At 34.9% G+C, this 25,847-nt stretch overlaps 1 protein-coding gene across 2 annotated transcripts in view; it reads left to right on the top strand.

Moving 5' to 3' along the window:
• ADGRL4 (adhesion G protein-coupled receptor L4) overlaps positions 1-24,679 on the top strand; it is a 129,820-nt gene extending 105,141 nt beyond the window's left edge. For both annotated transcript variants that reach the window (XM_082615682.1, XM_082615681.1), the window contains 3 exons: positions 20,605-20,696; positions 22,049-22,217; positions 22,586-24,679. In XM_082615682.1, the coding sequence (XP_082471808.1) occupies positions 20,605-20,696; positions 22,049-22,217; positions 22,586-22,648 (324 nt within the window). In that variant the 3' untranslated portion in view covers positions 22,649-24,679. The remainder of the gene's footprint in view (positions 1-20,604; positions 20,697-22,048; positions 22,218-22,585) is intronic.
• The last annotated feature ends 1,168 nt before the right edge of the window (positions 24,680-25,847 follow it).

The following is a 25,847-nucleotide window of genomic DNA, read 5'->3' as shown; positions in this document are numbered from 1 at the left end:
ATAAGCCTTACAAGACAGACCATGTTTATGTATATTTATTATTATATGATGTATTCTTATTACATTTTTTTAAATTTCGCAAATTGCCCAAGTTTGAAAGAAATGCAAATATTATAAGATTATGTAAAGTAAAAAGTGAACATTTCAAAACATACTCATATTCTCCATGACTGACTACTCTTTTGCTTAATATTTACTTTGTATCTTTCCGGACTTTTGCTATGCATACACACACACACACAAATACATATATACCACACATAAATATGCATATACATATGTATAAATGTAAGCAAGAAATTTGATTATAAATTCAAATAACCCGAATTATTTATAACCTGCAATGTATCTTATTCATCCTTCCTTGACAGAACATACAATTCTACCATTTTTTATCATTGCATATTATGAGTATGATCTAATTTATTTAACCACTTCCTTATTGATTTTCTTCTTACAAATAATACTGCAAGAGAATTGTTTCAATACAATTACATATATCCATTATATAAATTTGTTATGAAGTACTTTTTAGAAGTATAATGTACAGCACAGGGAATATAGTCAATAATATTGTAATAACTTTGTATGGTACATAATGTATAAAAATATCAAATCACTCTTTTGTACACCTGAAACTAATGTAATATTGTAAGTCAACTAAACTTCAATTTTTAAAAAAGGTACAAATGCAAGTAGAGGCAGATTTTTAAATTCCCAAATTGCCTCCGAAACATCTACTTCAATTGATACTTCCATTGGCAATATATAAGAATGTCTGTTTTCTGACATTTTTGCCAACACTAGATAATTTTATCTACTGTGGTGTCTAGTGGATAAATCGGAATATATAAACTGAAAGGAAGAATTATGATAGACCAAGATTCTGCAACAGTGACATCATTAACACGTAGGACCAAATCTTTGTTGTGGGGCCTGTGCTGTATGGAAGTTTAGCCACATCTCTGGCTTCTACCATCACCACCAGCTCCACCATTACCACCTGGGTATGACAACCAAAACTGTCTCCGGACACAACCAAATGTCCTATGGGGGGCAATACTCTCAACTCTCTTGACTGGGAGCTACTAGTGTAGACTTAGATTATAAGTATCTTTTATAGGAGTGCATATGCAGCTTTCTTTAAATGGTATAAATATAAGGAAGAGAATTAAAATCATAGTTTGGGCAATGTCCTTTAGATGACCCCATTGAAGCTATATTAGAAACACTATTCATTGTAAACTTTAAATTGTGGATAACAATTTTAATTACATTGATAACATTTTAATTACATGTGTTAATTTAATGGCATCATATTTGTTAGATGCATCTTTAGTGACCTCTGTGGTTCAAGGCACTTTGGTATTCTACCCTTTTCTCCATATTATGTATTAATAAGAACTTCAGAGCCTATAACGTTTAGCTACTTTTTCATATTATTCTGACCTTCTTGAAACAGGTAGCTGGAATTTAAAAAAAGTAAAAGTGGTGCTAAAGAAGAACAACATAAATAATACATTTGTAGTTTTCAATGTATTCCCATTCATGGGAGTTATATTCTTACCAGAAATACCTTCACAGGTAATCTTCTTGGGACTTGTTCTAAAAATTTTCATAAAATTTGAATAACTCCATAAAACTTATCGATCCAAAAAAATATAAAAATAGAAACCCCTTGGGTCTCTCAAACCCAATAAGAAATAACCAGCTCAATTAGAATTTCACCAGCCAAGGTGAAATTCATCCCTGGTATTTTCATATAAATGCAACTTTACATTGAGGGATGTTACATAATGAAATGGTGAGGGGGAAACACTAGGGATGTTGGTAGAGCAAGACTGTCAATTAGAATTATTGTTCACTTTATGTTTGTGTAGTCTTTTAATCTTTACAAAACCCTTTTAGCATCTCAGTTAATCTTCCCAAAAGCTTCGGTAATACATCGAAAGTAAGGTAGGAATAGCATGTAATAAGAGATAATGTTTTACTAGATTTTCACTAGATCTAGTAACTATAATCTTGACATCTATTTATAAATACCTATGGGGGTTCTACTATTTATAGCTTTTTAAAGAAGTGTACCAATTCCTTGAGAACTGGTTAAACTAAAGCAAATTATGTACATTCTTGTGTAGCTAACAAATGAAATCTTCAAGCTACTACTCAGTAAGAATACATAAAAATACTTAACTTTAGCCAAGAGCACACTACATATTCTGATCATTCTTCTACTTCTGCTCATCCTCTTAGTGTAATACAGCGTCCTTACCCAAGCTGGTCTGCAACAAGAGTGAACCCTTATTTGAATCAGTCTTTGTTAGCATTTGCTGAGCTCTTGTTCTACACATCTGAAAATATTTAATCTTCCCTGTAATTATGTATCATGTCCCTCTGTCCCCTTCAGTACTCTCTGCAAAATATAAACTACTCATTCTGAGAGAATGGACTATCTGCGTGTCTCTGTCTTGATTTCTGTTTCTCATATAAAAATGTTGTTTCTAGTTTCAGGGCTTCCCAAGAAAGGAACATTTACAATTCCTTCTGATGAAAAAAAACATGCCTCCTGATGGTTTCTGTTCAAAAAGAGAGCCCAAGTTGTTCAGTGTTAGTGCACAGCCTTTATTCATTAGAGATTCATTCACACTCATTTGGGTAAGAGCCGCAATTTTGACAGCTTTTTTTTTTTTTTTTTTTTTTTGCGGTACGTGGGTCTCTCACTGTTGTGGCCTTTCCCATTGCGGAGCACAGGCTCTGGAGGTGCAGGCTCAGCGGTCATGGCTCACGGGCACAGCCGCTCCATGGCATATGGGATCTTCCCGGACCAGGGCACGAACCCACATCTCCTGCATCGGCAGGCAGACTATCAACCACTGCGACACCAGGGAAGCCCTTGACTGTATTTTAAATAAGTGGAAGCTTACTTTAAGGCTTATAGAGATTAAGCAGTTTACTCAGAATCACCCAACAACTGAATGGTAGAGGCAAGCTCATGCTTTCCAAGTTTATATTCTGTGTTGTTTCCCTGTCATATATTCTTTCATCTTTCCTTGCCCAAGAGACTGAAGAGAGTAGATCTTTGTTAGGTCGATGAAAAACTTGTTCCCATCTCCCAGATTGCACAAATGGTTTCAAGGTGAGTTGTCAGAGACGCAGCAACTACATTCCTTCTAAAAATTATTCATAAACTTTCAATTCTTTGTTTTACTTAGTGAAAATGTCAAAATAAATTATTTTTCACTGAAAATGATGGAGATCTTGTCTACTATAGATGTCTCTTTCCCCATTTTGTATTGCTTTATCTAAATACTTGCCAAGCATATCTAACAACTAATCAAAAAATCCTACCTGGGGCTTCCCTGGTGGCGCAGTGGTTGAGAGTCCGCCTGCCGATGCAGGGGACACGGGTTCGTGCCCTGGTCTGGGAAGATCCCACATGCCGCGGAGCGGCTGGGCCCGTGAGCCATGGCCACTGAGCCTGCGCGTCTGGAGCCTGTGCTCCGCAACGGGAGAGGCCACAACAGTGAGAGGCCCGCGTACAGAAAAAAAAAAAAAAAAAATCCTACCGGAAATCCTGACTATATCAGACTATAGATCAGTATATGGGATACAGATAGTCTGGATGTTTACTGTTCTTTTCATTGATATTCATTAGTAAGCAATTTTCAATGTCCTGTATGACATCTAGTTGCTCAAATTCCTTTTTCAGTTTTCTCCTATCAAGAAAAAGCTGAAAGGTAAATTTGGTGTTTCAGCCATTTTTAATTGTCCTTAATTCCATACTTCTAATTAGCAGATTTATTTTCTTTAGAAAAAATAATTTGTTCTTTTGAATTCTTTGGAAAGTCCATACGATTTTTTTAACTAACACAATCAGTATAGGTAGTATTAAATCAAAATAAAAGTACAGGGAGTATGAAAAGAAAAAATAACCTGGGAAAAAATAAGCACAATACTTTGAATGCTTCAGAATAGGTCAAAATTTTATCAAGTATTAAAGCCCCAGTTAAGGCTGTGCTAGAAACTGAGGAGATATAAGTAGAGAGACCTTGCTCCCAAACAGTGTACCAGGTGGACATGTATACACAGAAAACTCTAAGACAACACTTCAGTAAGCTTGAGGTAACATCTTGGAAAAGCAAAGCTGAACATTTCTTCACCCCCTGTTTACCTCTTTCATGGCTTTACATTGCTCTTGGGGTCAAAGCCAAGGATAAGAGTGACCTACTAGGTTATTTATCATCAAAATCAGGACCTTTCTGAAAGTGAAAAGTAGATAATAAAAAAATACTTCAAATTGGTTTCACTGTATTGATGGACCTATAAAACAGCTCTATTCAAAAAGCTATTTTCAAAAGTACTTTTTTTTTTCTACAGAGTAACACTTATTTGGAACAGAGCACCACATGCCTGATAGACATTTTGAATGATAATAATAGATTCACAATGATAGACATTTTGAATCCTTCCACTACCCCGATACACGAAGGAGGTGGCTGTCCTTAGCCACCTGTGCCTGAGCGTATTTGGGTGAAAGGTGATGCTTACATCATATCTGGATAAGGTCCGGAAAGAGGTGACATGTTGCTGGTTATCTTCCATATTTAGGCACATTTGAAAGTTAGAATGGTCACTACACACGTGATTCTCACGCAGTACCCCATGAGCCATGGCAGAAGCTGGAGGTGGAGCTTGCCAAACATATCTGAGCTTATCTTATTAAGTTGAAAACAAATAAAAAACTCAAGTAAATTCTAAACTGAGCAGAACACTGGGCAACAGAAGTAACAAATACTGGGCCTCAGCAAACAGGGATAAAGTGGACACTGTCCCTTGCAGGCACTGCATGTTCTGGCCCCTGTCTGTTGATCAGCCTCATCTCTCATGACCCTCCCATGGGCTTTTGTGTTTTAATAACATTGACTGCTTTATAGTTTCTCGGAAGTTCTATGTAGCTGCCCATTTCAGCACCTCCACACTAAAACACTCCTCGTGGCTTTCCTCTGTCTGTCCTTCATCCAGTTAACTCCTTTCACATATCAATTCAAACAACACTTTCTGAGGAAAGTCATCCCTGACTCACTGGTCTATAATGAATCTTTTTGTTATATGCCTACAAAGAAGCCCTTTTTTTTTTTTTTTTTTCTTTTTGAAGACTTTCCTCCATTTATAATTACACGGGAGTTAGTTTGAATGACTGATCAATAACTGATTCGTATCTGTCTCCCCCAGGGGACTGTAAGCTCTCTAAGAGTAAAACCTTATGGATTTTCTCTCACTATATTATCCTTGAGGTTTGCCGAGTAATAATCACCCAAGTAATACTGTTGGATGAATAAATAAATGACACACCAAGTACAGTAGTTAGTCAAAAATGTTAATTCTTTTCCCCAAAGGAAATTTAAAGAAAGAAATCATCATCGTGGAAATGGGGTTATTTTGGGAAGACTTCTCAGAAGAGATAACATGTGAAGCAGTCATTATAGCATATCACCTTTTTTTTTTTTTTTTTTTTTTTTTTTTTTTTTGCGGTACGCGGGCCCCTCACTGTTGTGGCCTCTCCCGTTGTGGAGCACAGGCTCCGGACGCACAGGCTCAACAGCCACGACTCATGGGCCTAGCTGCTCCATGGCATGTGGGATCTTCCCGGACCGGGGCACGAACCCGTGTCCCCTGCATCGGCAGGTGGACTCTCAACCACTGCGCCACCAGGGAAGCCCAGCATATCACCTTTTAAATTGAAATATAGTTGATTTTCAATGTCGTGTTTCAGGTGTACAGCACAGTGATTCAGTTATACATATATATATGTATATTTTTATATACTCAGATTCTTTTCCTTTATAGGTTGTTACAAAACATGGAGTATAGTTCCCTGTGCTATATAGTAGGTCCTTGTTGATTATCTATTTTATATATAGTAGTGTGTATATGTTAATCCCAACCTCCTAATTTATCCCCCCCCATAAATTTGTTTTCTGTGTGTGTGTGTCTCTTTCTGTTTTATAAATAAGTTCATTTGTATATTTTATTTTTTTTTAGATTCCACATATAATCGATATTGTATATTTGTCTTTCTCTGTCTGGCTTACTTCGCTTAGTATGATAATCTCTAGGTCCATCCATGTTGCTGAAAATGGCATTATTTCATTCTTTTTTTTACTTTATTTCTTTTCACCTTAGGAATAATTGCTATATCTATCTATCTACCTAGATCTATCTTCATTGGCATTTTAGGTTTAACTGAATAAAATGAGGTCCTAGCCAAATAATATCAGAGTTTTTAAAAAGTAGTATGATTAGTAAAAAGCACATATTATGGAGTCCTTTCTATGCCCTGGATTTCTAATATGTACATGAGGATAGCAATGCCAACTCTATATACAGAGTTACTGTTAAAAAAAAAAAAAGAAACAAACAAAATTAAAAAGATAAAAACATCCTTTAAAATTTAAAAAAGGAAAACTTTTAATAATTTGGGGGACAATCTTATGTCCCTCTTCTATTTTTATCTTTATATTGGTGATAACTAGATACATCTTTGAATTTAATTGTTAAAGTTCTATCAGATGCTAAGTAACAGCTTAATGATTTATATGTTTGTATAAACTTTTTAACTGTTACTAACCTCTATCCTCATTTTATACAGCAAGCATATACGAGGAACATTTTTCCTTGTTTATATCTTAAATTTCATTATTAGTTTTCATTGTCACATTAAATCGAACAATTGTTGTAAATACTCTTCACATATAGTTTTTCTACTTCACCTTTGTTTTCTAGTATCTTTCTATGGCTTATAACCATCTGCAGTTGAAACCAGCCATAAAAATAAGCTCATGAAATTCACTTACACCCACAGAGGCCACTTTACCCTTCGTGTTTCTAAATTTCTAGTTCTCTCCACCTTTTAATTCTGTTTGGAGACTAGTAAATTATTCTTTCAAACATTGAAAATATCCAGCTATTAAAATATTCCTAATGGAAACATGTTAAAAATATGAAGTGTGCATATTTTTTAAGTCATAAGATGATTATATATTGCTATGGAATTTTAGCCGTAATAAAATAGAGCAATTATTTAACTATTACCTCAGGGGGGATGTGGGAAGATATTTTCCTAATGAGGCAGTTTTCTGCCCACTTGTTGATTAAGACTTTTGTGTGCCCAAGTCTGATTAATGAATATACCTCATAAAGTCCATAGGTCTGTGGTTTCTGTTAGATGCAAAATGTTTTATATATCCCAAGGTATCCATTCATAAAATAAAGGAGATGTAACTTAATTATTTCCCTTTTCTCAAAATTATTCCTAGAGAGTCATTACACTTTGATAACTATTTCTCTCAGTTTCCATTGGTATATTGATCTACAGATTATAGATTTCTAGTGATATATTGTTTTGTCAAAATCTGCAAGATGCAAGATGTAACAAAATATAATTTTTTAAATGTTTAGTCAGATTAATGGTTGAATGTTCCTTTACATAAGCCATTAAGGATACCTGGGATTGGGGCATACCACCCTTCATCCTCATATTCATTCAACAAATGTTTATTGAGCATCTTTTATATGTCAGACTTTGTGCTATACCTTGGGAATACATCAGTGAATAAAATATTAAAAAGTCCTTACCCTTATGGATCTTGGATTCTATACCAGGAGTCTACAATAGCCATAGCCTGTTTTAATACATAAAGTGTTTTGGGGATACAGTCACATTCATTTGTTTCAGTATTGTCTAAGGCTGTTATTTTTTTTTAACATCTTTATTGGAGTATAATTGCCTTACAATGGTGTGTTAGTTTCTGCTTTATAACAAAGTGAATCAGTTATACATATACATATATCCCCATATCTCTTTCCTCTTGCATCTCCCTCCCTCCCACCCTCCCTATCCCACCCCTCTAGGTGGTCACAAAACACTGAGCTGATCTCCCTGTGCTATGCGGCTGCTTCCCACTAGCTATCTATTTTACATTTGGTAGTGTATATATGTCCATGCCACACTCTCACTTTATCCCAGCTTACCCTTACCCCTCCCCGTATCCTCAAGTCCATTCTCTAGTAGGTCTGCGTCTTTATTCCCGTCTTGCCCCGAGGTTCTTCATGACCATTTTTTTGTTTGTTTTTTAGATTCCATATATATATGCTAGCATACTATATTTGTTTTTCTCTTTCTGACTTACTTCACTCTGTATGGCAGACTCTAGGTCTATCCACCTCATTACAAATAGCTCAGTTTCGTTTCTTTTTATGGCTGAGTAATATTCCATTGTATATATGTGCCACATCTTCTTTATCCATTCATCCGATGATGGACATTTAGGTTGTTTCCAGCTCTGGGCTATTGTGAATAGAGCTGCAATGAACATTGTGATACATGACTCTTTTTTTTTTTTAATTTATTTAATTTATTTATTTGGCTGTGTTGGGTCTTCGTTTCTGTGCGAGGGCTTTCTCTAGTTGCGGAGAGCGGGGGCCACTCTTCATCGCACTGCGCGGGCCTCTCACTGTCGCGGCCTCTCCTGTTGCGGAGCACAGGCTCCAGACGTGCAGGCTCAGTAGTTGTGGCTCATGGGCCCAGTTGCTCCGCGGCATGTGGGATCTTCCCAGACCAGGGCTCGAACCCATGTCCCCCGCATTGGCAGGCAGATTCTCAACCACTGCGCCACCAGGGAAGCCCTACATGACTTTTTTTGAATTATGGTTTTCTCAGTGTATATGCCCAGTAATGGGATTGCTGGGTCGTATGGTAGTTCTATATTTAATTTTTGAAGGACCCTCCATACTGTTCTCCATAGTGGCTGTATCAATTTATATTCCCATCAACAGTGCAAGAGGGTTCCCTGTTCTCCACACCCTCTCCAGCATTTATTGTTTGTAGATTTTTTGATGATAGCCATCGTGACCCGTGTGAGAAGATAGCTCATTGTAGTTTTTTTGTTTGTTTGTTTGTTTGTTTGTTTTGTGGTACACGGGCCTCTCACTGTTGTGGCCTCTCCTGTTGTGGAGCACAGGCTCCGGACACACAGGCTCAGCAGCCATGGCTCACGGGCCTAGCTGCTCCGTGGCATGTGGGATCTTCCTGGACCGGGGCACGAACCCGTGTCCCCTGCATTGGCAGGCATACTCTCAATCACTACGCCACCAGGGAAGCCCCTCATTGTAGTTTTGATTTGAATTTCTCTAATGATTAATGACGTTGAGCATTATTTCATGTGTTTGTTGGCAATCTGTATATCTTCTTTGGAGAAATGTCTATTTAGGTCTTCTGCCCATTTTTGGATAGGGTTGTTTGTTTTTTTGATATTGAGCTGAATGAGCTGCTTGTAAATTTTGGAGGTTAATCCTTTGTCAGTTGCTTCATTTGCAAATATTTTCTCCCATTCTGAGGGTTGTCTTTTCGTCTTGTTTATGGTTTCCTTTGCTGTGCAAAAGCTTTTAAGTTTTATTAAGTCCCATTTGTTTATTTTTGTTTTTATTTCCGTTTCTCTAGGAGGTGGGTCAAAAAGGATCTTGCTGTGATTTATGTCATAGAGTGTTCTGCCTATGTTTTCCTCTAAGAGTTTGATAGTGTCTGTCTTTACATTTAGGTCTTTAATCCATTTTGAGTTTATTTTTTGTGTATGGTGTTAGGGAGTGTTCTAATTTCATTCTTTTACATGTAGCTGTCCAGTTTTCCCAGCACCATTTATTGAAGAGGCTGTCTTTTCTTCATTGTATATTCTTGTAAGGCTGTTTTAATGGTAGGAAAAATTGAGTAGTTATGATAGAGACCATATGGTCCTCAAAATCTAAACTGTTTACTCTCTGGCCCTTTACAGAAAAAGTATGCTAACCCCTGTTCTACACTAGAGTGATGTAAGAAAAGATAACTATCCTCTCCCATAAAATATCCTAGAATATCATATTGGATTTATTAAGAATATATTTCTTATATTAAGGTTTCTGGTAATTTTACATATTGATTGCCCTTTGAAATACAGTTACTCCTTCCTTTTCTATAAAATTCTTAAAAATAGCTAGATTTTTGACCCTGAAATTTCAATTCTACCTTAGAGGAGTTTTAACAAAAGTGAGAAATTGTTTACATGAACAATAAAGAATTGACTTATTGTTGAATTATATCTAAGTATTTGTTTTCCTGACATTATTTTAGAGGAAAATCCTGAAAGTGGAAAAAAAGATCTTAAATTTTCTGTTGAAGACATATTGCCTAAAATAAAGACTGACAGATAAAAGTTCTGTTTTTTTAAGGTGCTATTTATAGGTCCAATGAGACTATGACAAAATAATGTTTATCCAATTGTTAGTAAATATTCACTATATTTATTGTTAGACACTTCAAATGTTTGAGACAATTTGGAATAACATCTTTCCATATGAATTAATAACTATTAGTGATAATAATTGATGCTTGTTGGGAATGTATATATTGAACACTATTCTAAGTACTTTACATTAATTATGTAATTTAATACATGCAAAAACCCTGTGAAATAAGTACTAATATTATCCATATTTTACAGACAAGGAATGTGTAATACAAGGAATTAAATAACTAAATGTCAGAGCTGGAATTGGAATCCATTTGTGGATTTTAACTTGACTGACTTACATGGACTTTCAACTTGTCTGACAAATAACTCAGTCTAGTAGTAGGAAAAAAGTCAGTTGTGTCATTTTCTCCTTCGTGTATACTTTAGCAGTATTCATTTTAATGCAAAGTGTACTTGGAGACATTAGATCTTACTTTTTTCATTTTATTAAGGTTACTTTATTAAACTACATAATGTGATCTGGAAATCCACCTAGCAGGTACACATTCCATACGCTGCAGGAGGCTGAAAGATAACAAAAGGGCGGGGCGGGGGAGGGGGGACTCTGCTACCTTTGGTAACAAGCACTTATCCCTCCCAATGGCTTATATCTGTCGTGTGACATGTGATGTAGAAAAAGTGAGGGCAACAGTGTCCTCTATATTTTATGTAGTAAACCTTAATTTTTCCTTGGAAAAAATATCAATAGGAATTCTAATGTGTTTTTCCTGTGCAACAGTAGATTATTTTGCATTCCACTTAGACCACTGACATGAACCCAGTAACCATATTTGAACTCTAAAGGATATAAAGCTTTCTTATTAACCAGCACAGGAAAGACTATCACTTTCTTAGATCCTTGACCACAGAGAACAGAAGGCAGGTGTCTCCATTAGGGGATCATTGGCATAAAACACTACATCCTGTTCAGTGTTACTGGTTTCTTGACTAAGTTCAATGAACACTAACGCCTAATAGCTAACCAAGTCACTACTCATTAATGTTTTCCTCTTCTACTTTCAACCGTTTCTAAAATAAAGTTACTATTAGTAGTCAAAATAAATAATTGTCTAAACAAATTCTTAAACTTTTAGATGTCAATTTAACTTCTCTTTACCTATCCTTCATCTGTAGTTTGGTAGTTTTGCAGAGTTCTTAGGAGCATAAACTGTAGAATCTGTCCTCTAGGTATGAATCTTGGCTCTGTTACATCTTAACTGTTTCACTTTGGGCCAATTATTTAACTTCTCTATGTCTCTGTTGCCATAAATGTGAAATAAATGTAATGATGCAGATCTTACTCGACTTACAATGAGGTTATGTCTCAGTAAACCCATCCTAAGTCAAAATGAATCTAATACAGCCAACCCATCAAATATCATAGCTTAGCCTAGCCTACCTTAAACATGCTCAGAACAATTACATTAGCCTAAAATTGGGCAAATATTTTAACACAAAGCCTATTTTATAATAAAGTGTTGAATACCTCATGTAATTTATTGAATACTGTACTGAAAGTGAAAAACAGAGTGGTTGTATGGGTACAGATATTTGTCATTGTACTGGTTGTTTACCCTGGTGACAGTGGTGCGACTGGGAGCTGAGGCTCACTGCTGCTGCCCAGCATCAAGAGAATATCATACCATATATCACAAGACCGGGAAAAACCAAAATTCAAAATTTGAAGTACGGTTTCTACTGAATTAATATCATTTTCACACCACCATAAAGTTTAAAAATCCTAAATCAAACCATCGTAAATCAGGGAACATCTGTAACGATAATATTAAGAAGACTAAGAAAACTTACCCCATAAAGTTTATGTGAGGGTTAAATAAACGAATAAATAAGGAAAACTTAGAATAGTGTCTGGCACATAGAAAACAATAAATATTAGTTATTATTTTTGTTATTGATTTGAGCCTCAATTTTATAGTAGTCATCGAGTATATGAAAAATGCTATTTTATACCAGAAAAACTATTCATCCAGTTGTATATCCGAGCAGTCAAGGCCTGGTAGGAGAGTATTGCTGTGTTTTAAAGTGTAAATCTCAAGAGATTGATTAGTGAAGTATCAGGAATACTCTTAATACCCCAGAGTAATCTATGAGGGATACTCTCCTCTCATGATATTTAGAACCTACTTAAATATATTGTTTTCAGATTTTTTCAGATGTTTCATATTACTTTTTTTCATATAATTTGTAGACTACATTCCCATTTCTCTGTAGTCTACGCCCTCCTGAGCCAGGTGCTAATAATTTCAGGAGAGAAGCATCTCTTAGCTCTGTAGATATTCCCAAGATGCTCAGTTCTGAGCCTCAGGAATGTTAAACAAGATGAGGTTTGTGATGTTAGGAGAGAAATGCTTCCTAGCAGTGTCATGGAGGTATATGTAGGGGAAAAGTTATTCCACTCCACAATTCTGACAAAAGGTCAACAAACACGGTGACATCATAATTTCTGTGGGTTTTTCCCTAAATTTATATTAAAGCAATTTCGCATCTAAACTTTGGAAATTTAGTTTCTAAATATTAATTTATTAGCAAAAAGTTTTTAACAGGTGCCAACCCAATCCATTGCTTCCTGGCACAGCTTCACCATGCAGATCTTGGGCTTTCCAGGGGGAGTTCTGCCGAGCCTGGTTATAGTCTTTACTGAGCTCAAACCTTTTATATGTGCTTTCAGCCACTATATACCTTCAGGGTATTTTATCAGTCTTAGCACATACACACATGTTCAGGCTCCACAATGGTTGCAACTTCTGAAAATTGACCCTCTCTTCTTTTGAGATCTCTTTTCAAACAGTTATAGATCAGCCTTCATCAAGAGGATAATGTCCTTGGGGTTTTCTACTAAGAAGTCAGTGTCCTCAGAGTATAGAAAAGATCAGATGTGAAAATAGCTTGAAAGCTAAGAAGTCAGAGTTGTCAAACAAATGTCCAAATGCCCACATACTTTGACTTTCAGATAAACAACAAATTATTTTTTTAAGTATAACTATGTCCTCAATATTGTATGGAACATACTTATACTAAAAGATTAATTTGTTGTTTATCTGAAATTCAACTTTCACTGGCATCCTATATTTTTATTTACTAATCTGGCAGCACTATGAGAAAGGCCTATAAAGACAGGTATTATAATGAAGAAAATGTGACAGGTACCTGAAAGTACAAACTGCATTTATGACTTGCTGGAAAGGACGTCTTTTACAAGTTATAACTTGTCTTGATCTTTTTTTATTTTAGGAAACACAGAAGCAGAATCCACAAATAATAAATGCTTTCATATAATTGACTACCCATCAAATATCTGGAACATCAATAATATTTATGAGTTATTGAAAAATTAATATTTATTTTAAGCTGGATTTAATTTTTTTATTTTAAAAATAAGAAATGCTGTAATTATAGGGTGTTTTATATCTATACCTATATAATTAGCAATAGAAACACCCTGTATTAGTGTTCTAATGCTGTCATAACAAATTATTGCAAACTTAGTGGCTTAAAACACCCCAAATCTGTGAGTTCACAGTGCGGTAGGTCAGAGGTCTGGGCACAGTGCAGCTCAGCTGATTCCTGTGCTCAGAGTCTCACTGGGCTAAAATCAAGGCATCAGCTCTTCTGGAGGCTTTGGGGGAGAATTTGTTTCTGTGTTTATTCAGATTGTTGGCCAAATTCAGTTTCATGCAATTGATTTCTTTGCTGACTGTTAGATAGAGGTCAGTCTCAATCTGTAAAGCCTCCCACATTTCCTGACACATGGCCTGCTTGATCGTCTGTCTCTTAGACCTTCACTTATGCCTCATCTCTCCTGCCTTCTGTGCCATTTCTGCTGAATCTTTTCTGCCTTCCTCTTTCGTTTCTAAGGGCTCACATATTTACATTGAGTCCTTATTTTATCCAGGATAACTTTCTTATCCTAAAGTCTTTCTATCCTAAGCATAGAATTATAACCTTAATTCTATCTGTAAAATCCCTTTTGCTATATTCACAGGGTCCCAGACATTAGGGTGTAGACATTTTTTTTTTTGGAAGGGTCATATTATTCCACTTACCACATACCCCAATACTATATGAATATACTGTAACTAAGGCATGTAAATAAGTGATTCCAGCTGGGAAATAATTTTTTAAAAAATCAGACAGAAGACAAAACTCTAAGTACTTAATTCCAATCTAGCTAGTAGACTTTTTTTTTATTTAATAGATTATATCTTTGCACTATAAAGCTTAAATTAAAAGCCACTCAGCCATCTCTGCAGTGGCCTAGGGATTGAGAATGTTTTTATTTTTATTTTTTTATGGCCTCTTGGTAAGCCAGTAGAAACCCACCTTTTGTCCATGGCAGAAGCAGTTTTGTTCTAGGCCAGTTAATTTAAAGGTAATAAAACTATTTGAAAGGATATAGCAGTTGTGATCATGACACATTCTTAAATGAACTAGATCCTGTTTGATATATATGAAAAATTAAAGCATGAGACTAAAAGTGCTGTAAGAGAAATTTTCTCATTCTTTCTGGTGAGATCTGACATCAGCATATAGATGGCTTCATCAATTATTGAGAAAAAGACTAAGAAAAAAAATGACTGATTGGGATGCTTTATTCTGAAGTCTGAATTTGAAGCCCTTGGGTTGAATGTACCTGTAGGTCAAAATCTTTCAGAATTAGCTCTCGCTCTCTCACCAGCCCATCTATTTAAATTTCTAGTTTAAAAAACTAAGGCACTTAAAAAATTTTAATGCACTCTGTCAAACATGTGTGCCAAACTTTGAAGTAACTGCATGTATCAGTGAAGTGAAGAAACAGATCTCTGTATAGATAAACATCCCTTAAGATGAAGCAAGGGAACTGATTTTAAGCTTCCAGGACTTTGAATGATTTTTTTCCACAACTATTTTCATTCTCTTCTGCAGTCTAAAGTACAGCAATGAATTTCAGAGTCCTTATGTTTGCCATGTAAGGTCTTTGTCCTGTTTATTCCTGGAAAACTATTATGGACTCCTGGTTGACAAACTACAACTGTATTTTAAAAATTGAGACAAAAATGGTAATGAATGACTTTGTTGATTCACAAGTCATTAATTAGCCCCTGTGCTTTTTTGTGACACTAACGTTAGAGATAAGTAATAAGGGAACCACAGCTTATAAAATCAACACACATAGGTAAGCACTAATGAGCAAAAGTGTGAATCATTTTGAAGGCAACATTTTCCTAATTAAGGTTAATATTAATGATTTCTATTATATTTTAAAGACTTACTGAAGTATTCAAGTTTTTTTATTGTTGCTGTAGCCATTGCTTGTAAACACAGTGTTAATAGTATCTTCCCAACTATTTAACCTAAAATACAGATATTTCTCTATCAGTCCTCAAAGTCATTACTTCTGGAATAATTGCAAACTATTTCTTATTATTAGAAATACTTTTTAATTCTACGTAACCTTGTTCTGAGCTTTTGTTTTTATCTCATCTCAGACTGTTCATGATTACTTCATAAAACATTTCCTCCCAAAAGATACTTTTCTGTACCATGTAAAATGCATAGAGCTTCAACTTAATTTCCACCTCTAAGTAAAGTCATGTGCCTTTAGGTGATACTGTTTCTTTGTTTAAGTTTTTTTTTTTACTCTATTAGAAAAAGAATTTAAAGTAGCTTATATATTTATGGATAAAGAAAGAATGCAGGCAGTGTAAAAAGAGTAAATTTAGGTTTTTCCAGTTATCCCAAATGTGCTGAATATTATAATATGACCTTGGATTTGACTCTGAGTTTGGTTAAGGAAAAAATTATTCTGACACTTGTTAAAATGGTAAGGAAGACTTTATTCCAGACTATTGTGAGACGTGTCAAAACTATCAAAATAGGGAAGATTGAGCTCAACTCTGAATACAATAAGGGCAACTGGGGATTTACAGCCAAGGAACAGGTTATGTGTGAGGTAGTGGGTGGGGATAGCAGATGAAAAACTACTAAGAGGAGACATCAAATGTAGGGAGAATTCTTGCTAAACTTATTTTAAGAGTTTTCTTACTGAATGGCAGGCCAGGGTGATCAGATATCAAGGACGGGAGATGAGGAATTTGAAAATGATCACATATCAAGAGTGGGAAAAATCCTCTCTAAGCTGATTCAGAAGGATTCTTGCTAAAACTGGGCACTGCAAGGATGTCACTGAAGCTCAGGGTCGAGGCCAAGATGAGAAGAGGGCTCAGAGGAACTTGACTGTGGTTTAATTAAGGAAAGTCTTTGTCAGTTTTCTACTGACTAAGGCAAGGGAAGAATATGTTGACATACAGAATTTTCATTGTCCAAAACAGTAGAGTGCGATCATGCTCTGCATTTCCATAGAATTGAATTCGGATCTGATTTTATCATTTGGATTTCAGTTTTTCACAAAGGTACACTGGGAGGCAGTAGGTAGATAAAGAGCATTTAAACAGAGGTGGTGAGGGAATGAGCTAAGGGGATATCTAAAGGTCCAGCAAGGACAAAGGCCTGAAGTCATGCTTTGTGTGCTGGAGGAAGAACAGAGAATCCAATGTGAGTGGAGTGAAGTGATCAAAGCACAGAGAAGTAGGACTTGAGGGAAGAAGTGTATCATTTCAGACCTTAGAATCTATTGTGAGATCCTCAGGTTTAACTCTGAGATAGAAAGCCCTTGTAGGGTTCTGACTACAGAAGTGGTCTGACTTACATTTTAAAAGTCTCAATCTTTCTGCTGTAATGAGAAAAGATTGTAGGAAGGCAAGGATGCAAGCAGAGAGACCAATTAGGAGGATTTTGCAATAACCCAGAAGAGGCATGATGGTGGCCTCTTCCAGGATAAGAGCTGTGAAGACGGTAAGTGGTGGTCATATTCTGAATATGTTTTGAAGGTAGAGATGAAAGGTTTGCTGATGAATAAACTTGATCTGCTAGAAAATGAGATAACTTTTTTTTCGTGAGGTGGGATATGTTACAACAAAAATAGGTTCTTTTTTTTTTTTTTTTTTTTTTTTGCGGTATGCAGGCCTCTCACTGTTGTGGCCTCTCCCGTTGCAGAGCACAGGCTCTGGACGCGCAGGCTCAGCGGCCATGGCTCACGGGCCTAACTGCTCCGCAGCATGTGGGATCTTCCCAGACCGGGGTGTGAACCCGTGTCCCCTGCATCGGCAGGCGGACTCTCAACCACTGCGCCACCAGGGAAGCCCAAAAATAGGTTCTTTAGGAGAAGAATAGCAGTTTAATTTTTGACATTTTAACTCAGGATGCCCATTAGATTTCCAAGCAGAAAAGTTAGATGGAGCCTAAGGATATTATTTGGAGCCACTGAGTCTGAGTCAGTGAGTATATATAGACAGGTCCAGCAACTGAGATCCAGACAAATCACTTATTTTCTTTGTGTTTCACTCCTTTGGCTCTACTGGTCACTCAAGACTGGCTTAGAAATCATACATTAGTGTATCATCACCTGTGTCCTTCTACTCTACTCTGCAAACAACTGCATGGCACTTCCTAAATAATGTGTACTTGCCTGTTGACTGGCCATCTCCTCCACTGTACTGTAAGTTCCTTGAGGAAAAGGACTATAGTGAATAAGTGATTCTTGAGTGAAAGAATAAATTAAAAAACCTTTGCATTTAAGATAAAATCTAAGTACTCTTCATCTTTTGTCTACCTTGTCTCCCGCTACCCTTCCCTATGTTTACTACACTTCAGCCACCACTGCTGGTAATTCCATAAAGGCATACCATATTCTTAAGCCTCATGGCTTTTTTCTATGCCATTTTGCTCCATAGAATGCTTTTCTCCCTCATTTTTGATCTGCTAATGCATTTTCAGTCGTCATGTCTGGTTTAAAATGCTAAATCTTAAGAGACATACTTCCCAAACCTTCATTGTAGTCCACCTTCATTTTGCGTCTCCTAACAGTCTAAATTTGTGACTTAGTAGCATTTTTCACAGTTTGTAGAATTGTAAGTATTTGTATGATTTTTTTTTACTATCTATTTTCTTAATAAGTTTATGAGAACAAAGGGCAGTGTCTGTTTTGTTCATTAATACGTACCCAGACCTCACCAATACACCAGACACTTAGTTGACCCTTTATAAAATGTTTTTAATACATGCAAATAAAAAGCTCCATATATTTGTATTATTGTCATTGATAATACAATGTATTTGTGATTGTTTTCATTGCATAAAACCATAATACCTTTTGATTAAAATGCTTTAATTTGTTTTATCTTACAATTGCGAAAATATGTTTATGGACTAAGAATTGTCTAGCAGCACCTGGTTTTTATAAGTATGTAAACATTTTCCCTCTTATGTAGAAAACATGTACTTTCCACAGCTAGATCACCCATAAAGAATGTTCCATTTTTACTCTTCACTATTTTAGCATATGATGTAAAAGCATATCCAAAATGTATATGCATTTCTAAGAAACCATAACAATATAAGCAACTATTTTTCAAATTTGTTTTATCAATAACAGAAGTTTAAGAAACTTTATTTAATAAATATTATAAATTTAAATCACTAACTTAGAAAATTTATGCATTAGTGAACAATTATTTTAACATTTAAAGTTATTTTATCTTATAACTCTTCTGTTGAGTTAACAAGTTCAATATAAACAACTCATAAAAATTCTTTGAAGATTTTCAAACCAATAATATTTTGAGTATATTATTTATACTAACCAAATTTTAATACTTTTTATTATTTTAAAAAACATATATATGTTTATAAAATTAAATACAAGTGTTGTTCCCAAATTTATTTAAAGAAATTATAGCTATAGAAGCCTAGAAAATGCTATGCATCTCTCTTTCATAAGTAGCAGAGACTATTTGTAAAATTAAATATTATTAAATTGTCATTTCAGTTAGTTATTTGAGCATACAATAGGGCGAAACTTGTCAACTGAATCAATTTAATTATATTTTATCTCCCCTCTGCAATTGCTGAAGTCTTTCTTTGTATGGAAACCTTACTGTAATTAGAATTAATTAATCGTATAATTGAAGTAATAAGCATTTAGAAGCAGGAAGAAGGGACTAGATCCATATTCCTCCAAGACTTTCTCTCAAGGACCTCTCCATGGAGATATGACAACATGAAATTATCTGATCCATTATTTTATACTGCTTTTTATAATAGTAACTAGTAAATTTCATTTTTAGAAGCTATATAAAATCCTTAGGATATGGAAGAAAAAACAGAATTTTTCTATAAATTTCTGAAATCCTAGTATAAGAGTTAGCTGAAAATTAAAATATTGCACTTTGCTACTGTAGTTACAAACTGGCTTTTGAAAAATTTGTTTGGATTAATAAAATATATTCAATAAAGGATTAACCTACAAGTTATTTATATAATTTTAATATTTTTATTATTAGTATGCTTATGTTAAAATAGATATACATTTAAAATATACCCCTCAATTAATCCTCTGACACTGCACATATGACTTACAAGTCTCCAAAAGTATAAGAAAAGGAAAGAAAAGAAGAGGAAGTTTTTCATAATGCAGTCATTTTAGAAGGGGTAAAAATTCCATGCATTCTATATAACCGATATTGTGGAATATATATAATAGAATATAAATGTTTATCAAAATGCATATGCCTTTAAACATATATTTCACTGATTAATATTTTGAAAGTTTATGAGATTAAATTTAGGGAACAGAAATCTCAACATAATATTAGGAGAGATAGCTAGATGAACCATACAAAAGTACATTCAAACATTTTCTAAAAGTAGAAATTAAGGGTGTTTTGTTGTTTTCAAATTTCCTTTCAATTTCTCTTTTCCAGTTTAAATTTTCAAAGGATTGACAGAACTATCACTAAAACTTCTTTTCAAAGAAACAGCACACAATTTCATGAACAAAAATTTGATTTCTCAAGTGTTCATAAAGTTTTTCAAACGAAAATTTATCTTAATATGTATATTAACCATATTGTTGGCAGAAGGTAATTCATCAATCTGTAGAAGTGATTATAGCATCTGAAGAAGTTCTTTAACAGGTGCTTAATACAATCTGGCAAGTTGTACTAGCTGTGATTTGTACTGACAATTTTCAGTGATATTGTAAAGATCAACCACATATTTGTTTGCATATGTCTACCGGAGGGTTTGTACTTCTTAATATACATAAAAATGCCATGATTTATTGGTTTCTATTTATTAGATATCTTTGCTATTTGTTTATTTCCTTTACATGTATCCAGTTTACTATGAAAATTATCTCTTTGTTGAAATTAATTTATATTCTCAGGTTAATCTCTTGGCATTTGGAGTTATTATATACAAAGTTTTTCGTCACACTGCGGGGTTGAAACCAGAAGTTAGTTGCTGTGAGAACATAAGGTAAGTCTTTCTTCAACTGTATTTTCTTTAGTGATTAAAAGCTTTAGTAACTTAAAGTAGAAATAATTTTTGGAAGGACATTTTTTAAATGATTATTTCACAGTTTCCCCCATCATATTTAGAATACTAAATAGTATTGCTAAATAGTATTTAATATGTTTAATAAACCTATAATCACCACAGATTAAATGGTAAGTATATCAATCTTTTGGAACATATTCCCCTTTGAACGAAAAGATGATGACTGCATTTTAAGACAAAAGTTGGCCTTAGTGAACTTCTTTTGCAAAGCATTTATCAGCTCTTAGTATCAGTGTTTCTTCCTTGTGATTTCTAGTTTGCATTCCGCCATGATTTTTCCTCAGCTCCCTCCCTTTAAAACTGATTTATTGAGACCTTGAAAATGGTTTGTTCAGGAAAAACTGAAGTGTACTGTAGGGAACATTAGAAACAACTGACGTTTGGGTCTCTTGGGAACACTCCTGTAGTTTCAATATCTTGCACAAGATTTATAGTTCGGATTTAGCAAATATTTGATTGATTACTTTCTTTTACTCCTCAACATTCATAGTTACATGTAGTTTGCTGGCTTTAATAAAGTTGAGAATGACTCATTTCCTGTGGTACACTGCAAAAACATCTTCTGCAGGAAAGAATGATTGCACTAAGAATGAATGAGAAAATAAGTATTAGTTACCTCATTTTCAAGGCAGTGTCTTCAGTGAGCAGGATTGAATATTGTTTTACCAAAACTCACAGGCAATAAGTTGAAAATGTGTAAAAGTGAGTATGTGCCTGTATTTTTTTTAAGAAATCAGCATTCTAACATGAACTTACTTTGAGGTAACTGTATTGCAAAAGCAAAAAAAAAAAAAAATCTTGTTTTATATTTTACATGTTCTCTCCTAAGCCTGAAAAGAAAGCAGAAGTATCCTTTGATGTCCTGCCCATGTGCTGACCTAAATCCACATGGTATTCTCTTCAAGGTTTCTTAGGGAGAATACTTCCTAACAGCTATCTGTCTTACCTTTGGGAGTTCCTGCAACATTAGATTTGAGATCAAAGCATACACACAGATGAAAATATTTTAAGATTAAGGAAATTCCTCGAAAAATACCAGATTTTAAAAATGCTGCCTTGAATTTGGAAGCACATCTCAGCCACAGTGCACGAGTATACCCTAGCCTGTCCCATGCAACTATAGCATAATTTTTCAGTTTCAAAATTGTTGGTGGTCTTTACCGAAGATTTCTTGGTTATTCAAAAACTGACTCCCCACATAATTTGAGGAATTTGAGGAAAAGTTAAGTATGCATAGCTTTCTTAGCTGGAACATTGCAAATTTGTTCTAGGTCTTGTGCCAGAGGAGCCCTTGCTCTCCTGTTCCTCCTTGGCACCACCTGGATCTTTGGAGTGCTCCATGTTGTACATGCATCGGTGGTGACAGCTTACCTCTTCACCGTCAGCAATGCCTTCCAGGGGATGTTCATCTTCTTATTCCTGTGTGTTTTATCTAGAAAGGTAAGCAATTTGTTATTTTTGTCAACCTTATAGCATATTTATGTAGCATCAGTTACCAAATTGATAAAAATTCTCATTCTCATAAATTTATGACTTGTGCCTCTATTGCCTAAGTGCAGTACATTTTAGTGTCAAAATAATCACAATGTTTAGCTGTTCATAGGGAAATGTGCTTTTAAAAAACTTGCTAGTAGGAGTATAAATACAGCTTACATTCACTTGAGCATATTCTGACAGATAATCAGAAAGCAACAATAATTTAGAAAACCAAATATAACAATTTGTTGTGATTTGAAAATAATTTGATGTGATTGTTACAGTTATGTTTCACGTTTCTTACTTTCTTCTTTTTCTTTTTTTTTTTTTAGATCCAAGAAGAATATTACAGATTGTTCAAAAATGTCCCTTGTTGTTTTGGATGTTTGAGGTAAACAGAGAGAACTATGGATCATTATTGCTACACAGAAATAAAAAAGCCAAGCTGTGGATGGCCAATGTATAAAAATGACCCAAACAAATTGTCCAATTGTTAATACTAATCAAATATTTTAAGTCCATTTTTCTGTTTACTGTGTAAGAACTGTAGATAATACGAGATAAAATTATATACCATATAGCTATAGTAAGCTTTCCTACATGACTTAGTTAGCTATGTCAAAAATAGTATTGCAGATATTTGGAAAGTAATTGGTTTCTCAGAGTGATATCACTGCACCCAAGGAAAGATTTTCTTTCTAACACAAAAAATATATGAATGTCCTGAAGGAAACCACTGGCTTGATATTTTCTTGATTCATGTTGCCTTTGAAACTAGTCCCCTATCACCTTGGTAATGAGCTCCGTTACAGAAAGTGGAACATAAGAGAATGAAGAGGTAGAATATAAAACAGTAAAAAGGGAATGACGGTTGTAACAATGAGACATATTTTGAGCAAGCTCGTTGTTTTGTAAACTAGATGGGAAATTAGAGATAAAACAAGCAATTGAATAAACACATCTTACCATTCTGTGAATTGTTCTGAACTTAAATTTCTACCGAAACAACTTAGACCTGTATTTGTTATATCCATTTTCTATTCTAATAGTCTATAAAAACACAAAACTTCACACACACACACAAAAACTAAACATTTCTGTTCTGTTTTTAAGTTAACGTCAGAATGAGGTATATGCTCTTTCTATACTTATTTCACAGATTGTGACTTCAAATGCTTATTCAGTAGTACATAAATGTGTCAAAATATAATATTGTTCATGCCTGTAAATGTAAAAATTGTGTATATAAACCTGAAGTACTCTGTTCCATAACCTTTCAGTGTAGTGAAAAATATTGTATCTCATTAGACTAGCATATTTGAGTTCTTCATTTTTTTTTAATTTTAGAAATATTGTAGCTGACATCACAATATTCTCTTTTAACTTACTATTTTTAAAAGGGCATTGTAAATATGAAAGTATTCATAAAGTGAACTGTTATTTTTTTCTGTTCAGAAAAATACACATTTAAAAATGTTATTTATAACAAAGAAATCACTGGGAACTGTATAAACTTTCACACTGGATCTATTTTCTGACAGTTTTCCTCTATTAAGGCATATCTGCTAAAATGTAAGGCTTCTATCTATCTTCAAGTTTTCTCATTAAAATGTAGAAGCAGTGATTTTACTTCAAAAAATATGTAATTATTCTACACATATCTGTAAAAGTGTGCCAATACACTAAATGTTGTGATTCTAACTTAATTTCTCCAGCAGTTCAAGTGAAGTCTGTCAGATCTTACACTAACAAATAAAATGATATCTGAATGAATCTTTCTACTGCTTGGCTGAGGCATTTCTCAAGAAAGATGAGCTGCCTGCCAATGTCTTAAACATTTTTAGAGTATTTGTGATAACTTTTTATTTGATCTTTTGATCTCTTATATGACCTATTATTATTATCATTATAGGACAGTGCTATTGGAATAAGATACTTAAAAAGTAATCTGTTCAATCAATGTATACAAATCATGTGTGGTGGGCAGAATAATCGTCTTCCCAAAATGCCCACACCCTAATCTTCAGAACACATGAATATGTTAGGTTACGTGGAGAGGAGAATTAACCAGCTACCAGCTAGTCCTCTAACTTTGATGTGAGGAAATTATCCTAGATTTTTCAGGTTGGTCCCATGTAATCACAAATTTCCTTATAAACAAAAGATGGAGGCAGAAGAGGGAGCCTGTTAAAGCAGTGCCGTACGAGGCATACTCAACCACACATTGATGGCTCTGAAGATAGAAACAGTCCACAAGCCAAGGAACATGGGCAGCTCCTGTAAGCTGAGAAAGGCAAGGAAATCGATTCTCCCCCAGAGCTCCTAGAAGGAAGTCATCCCTGCTGTACTTTTGTTTTAGCCCAGGGAGACCCAGTTTGGACTTCTAACCTCTAAAACTGTAAAACAATAAATGTATATTGCTTTAAGCCACCAAGTTTGTTGATAATTTGTCACAAGATTATTCATATTTTTTGATAATTTGTTACAGCAACTATAGGAACTAATACTATGGAAATATATACATAATAACATCTTTAGATCTAAGCAAGTATTCATATCAGTAGGGAAAACCTTAAATCCTGAATCTTGTTTTCACTAACCCTCCCATAGACATCATTGGGTGAAACTTGGATTCTTTAGTATGAGATTTCAGACCTTCTCATAACTGCTAACTTACCTTTTTATTGGGTAAGGATCTCTCTTTTTTAAAAAAAAGAAAAAAAAAAACAGGTGTGTGCACATGTATAAATATATATTTATTGCATAAATGCCTCATAACACTTGCCCCCTGTTTTTATAATCAACAAGAAAAAGGGCTCAAAAAAGGTTTTCACTGGGCTCGGTTTAAAAAATACAAAAATGGGGCTTCCCTGGTGGCGCAGTGGTTGAGGATCCTCCTGCCGATGCAGGGGACACGGGTTCGTGCCCTGGTCCGGGAAGATCCCACACGCCACGGAGCGGCTGGGCCCGTGAGCCATGGCCGCTGAGCCTGCGCTTCCGGAGCCTGTGCTCCACAACGGGAGAGGCCACAACAGTGAGAGGCCCACGTACCGCAAAAAAAAAAAAAAAAAAAAAAAAAAATGAACATTACGATGACAGGAATGGCCCACACACCACACAATTAACATTAAAAATTTTAAAACCACTCAAAGTCTGTGAGATAAAGAGATCCTACCCCCCTGGTTCTCACGTTTGCCCTATGAGTTTCTTCAGTTCTGCTAAACTGTTCATTTTTCCCAAGACTTTCTATGGTTTACCAAATCCCCTATTTCTGGAGCTTCCTCCTTGTTATCATCATTGCTCTGACAAACATCTGCTTATACCTAATGTATCTTTCTCTATGAAGCATTTCTGGTTTCACACAAGGAATTAATCAGCTCTACTTTTGTGTCATCATTCCATCCAGTACTTACCTATTTTAACATTTATCACATTGTATTGCAATTATTTATCCCGAGCTCAAGATATTCATTGTACCAAGTTACGTTCTTCCTTTAAGGCAGATACCTTATTTTTTTGCTTCGTGAATCAATGTCACTGCCTTCTTCTGTTTTGTGACCATGTGGTTGATGTGATAAGAAGAGTCTAGACCCT

Source organism: Mesoplodon mirus (genome assembly GCF_964341445.2).
Source record: "Mesoplodon mirus genome assembly, chromosome: 3".
In the NCBI taxonomy this organism is placed as follows: Eukaryota; Metazoa; Chordata; class Mammalia; order Artiodactyla; family Ziphiidae; genus Mesoplodon; species Mesoplodon mirus.
The sequence above is the reverse complement of the archived record's forward strand: the minus strand, read 5'-3'. Positions and strand labels throughout refer to the sequence as shown.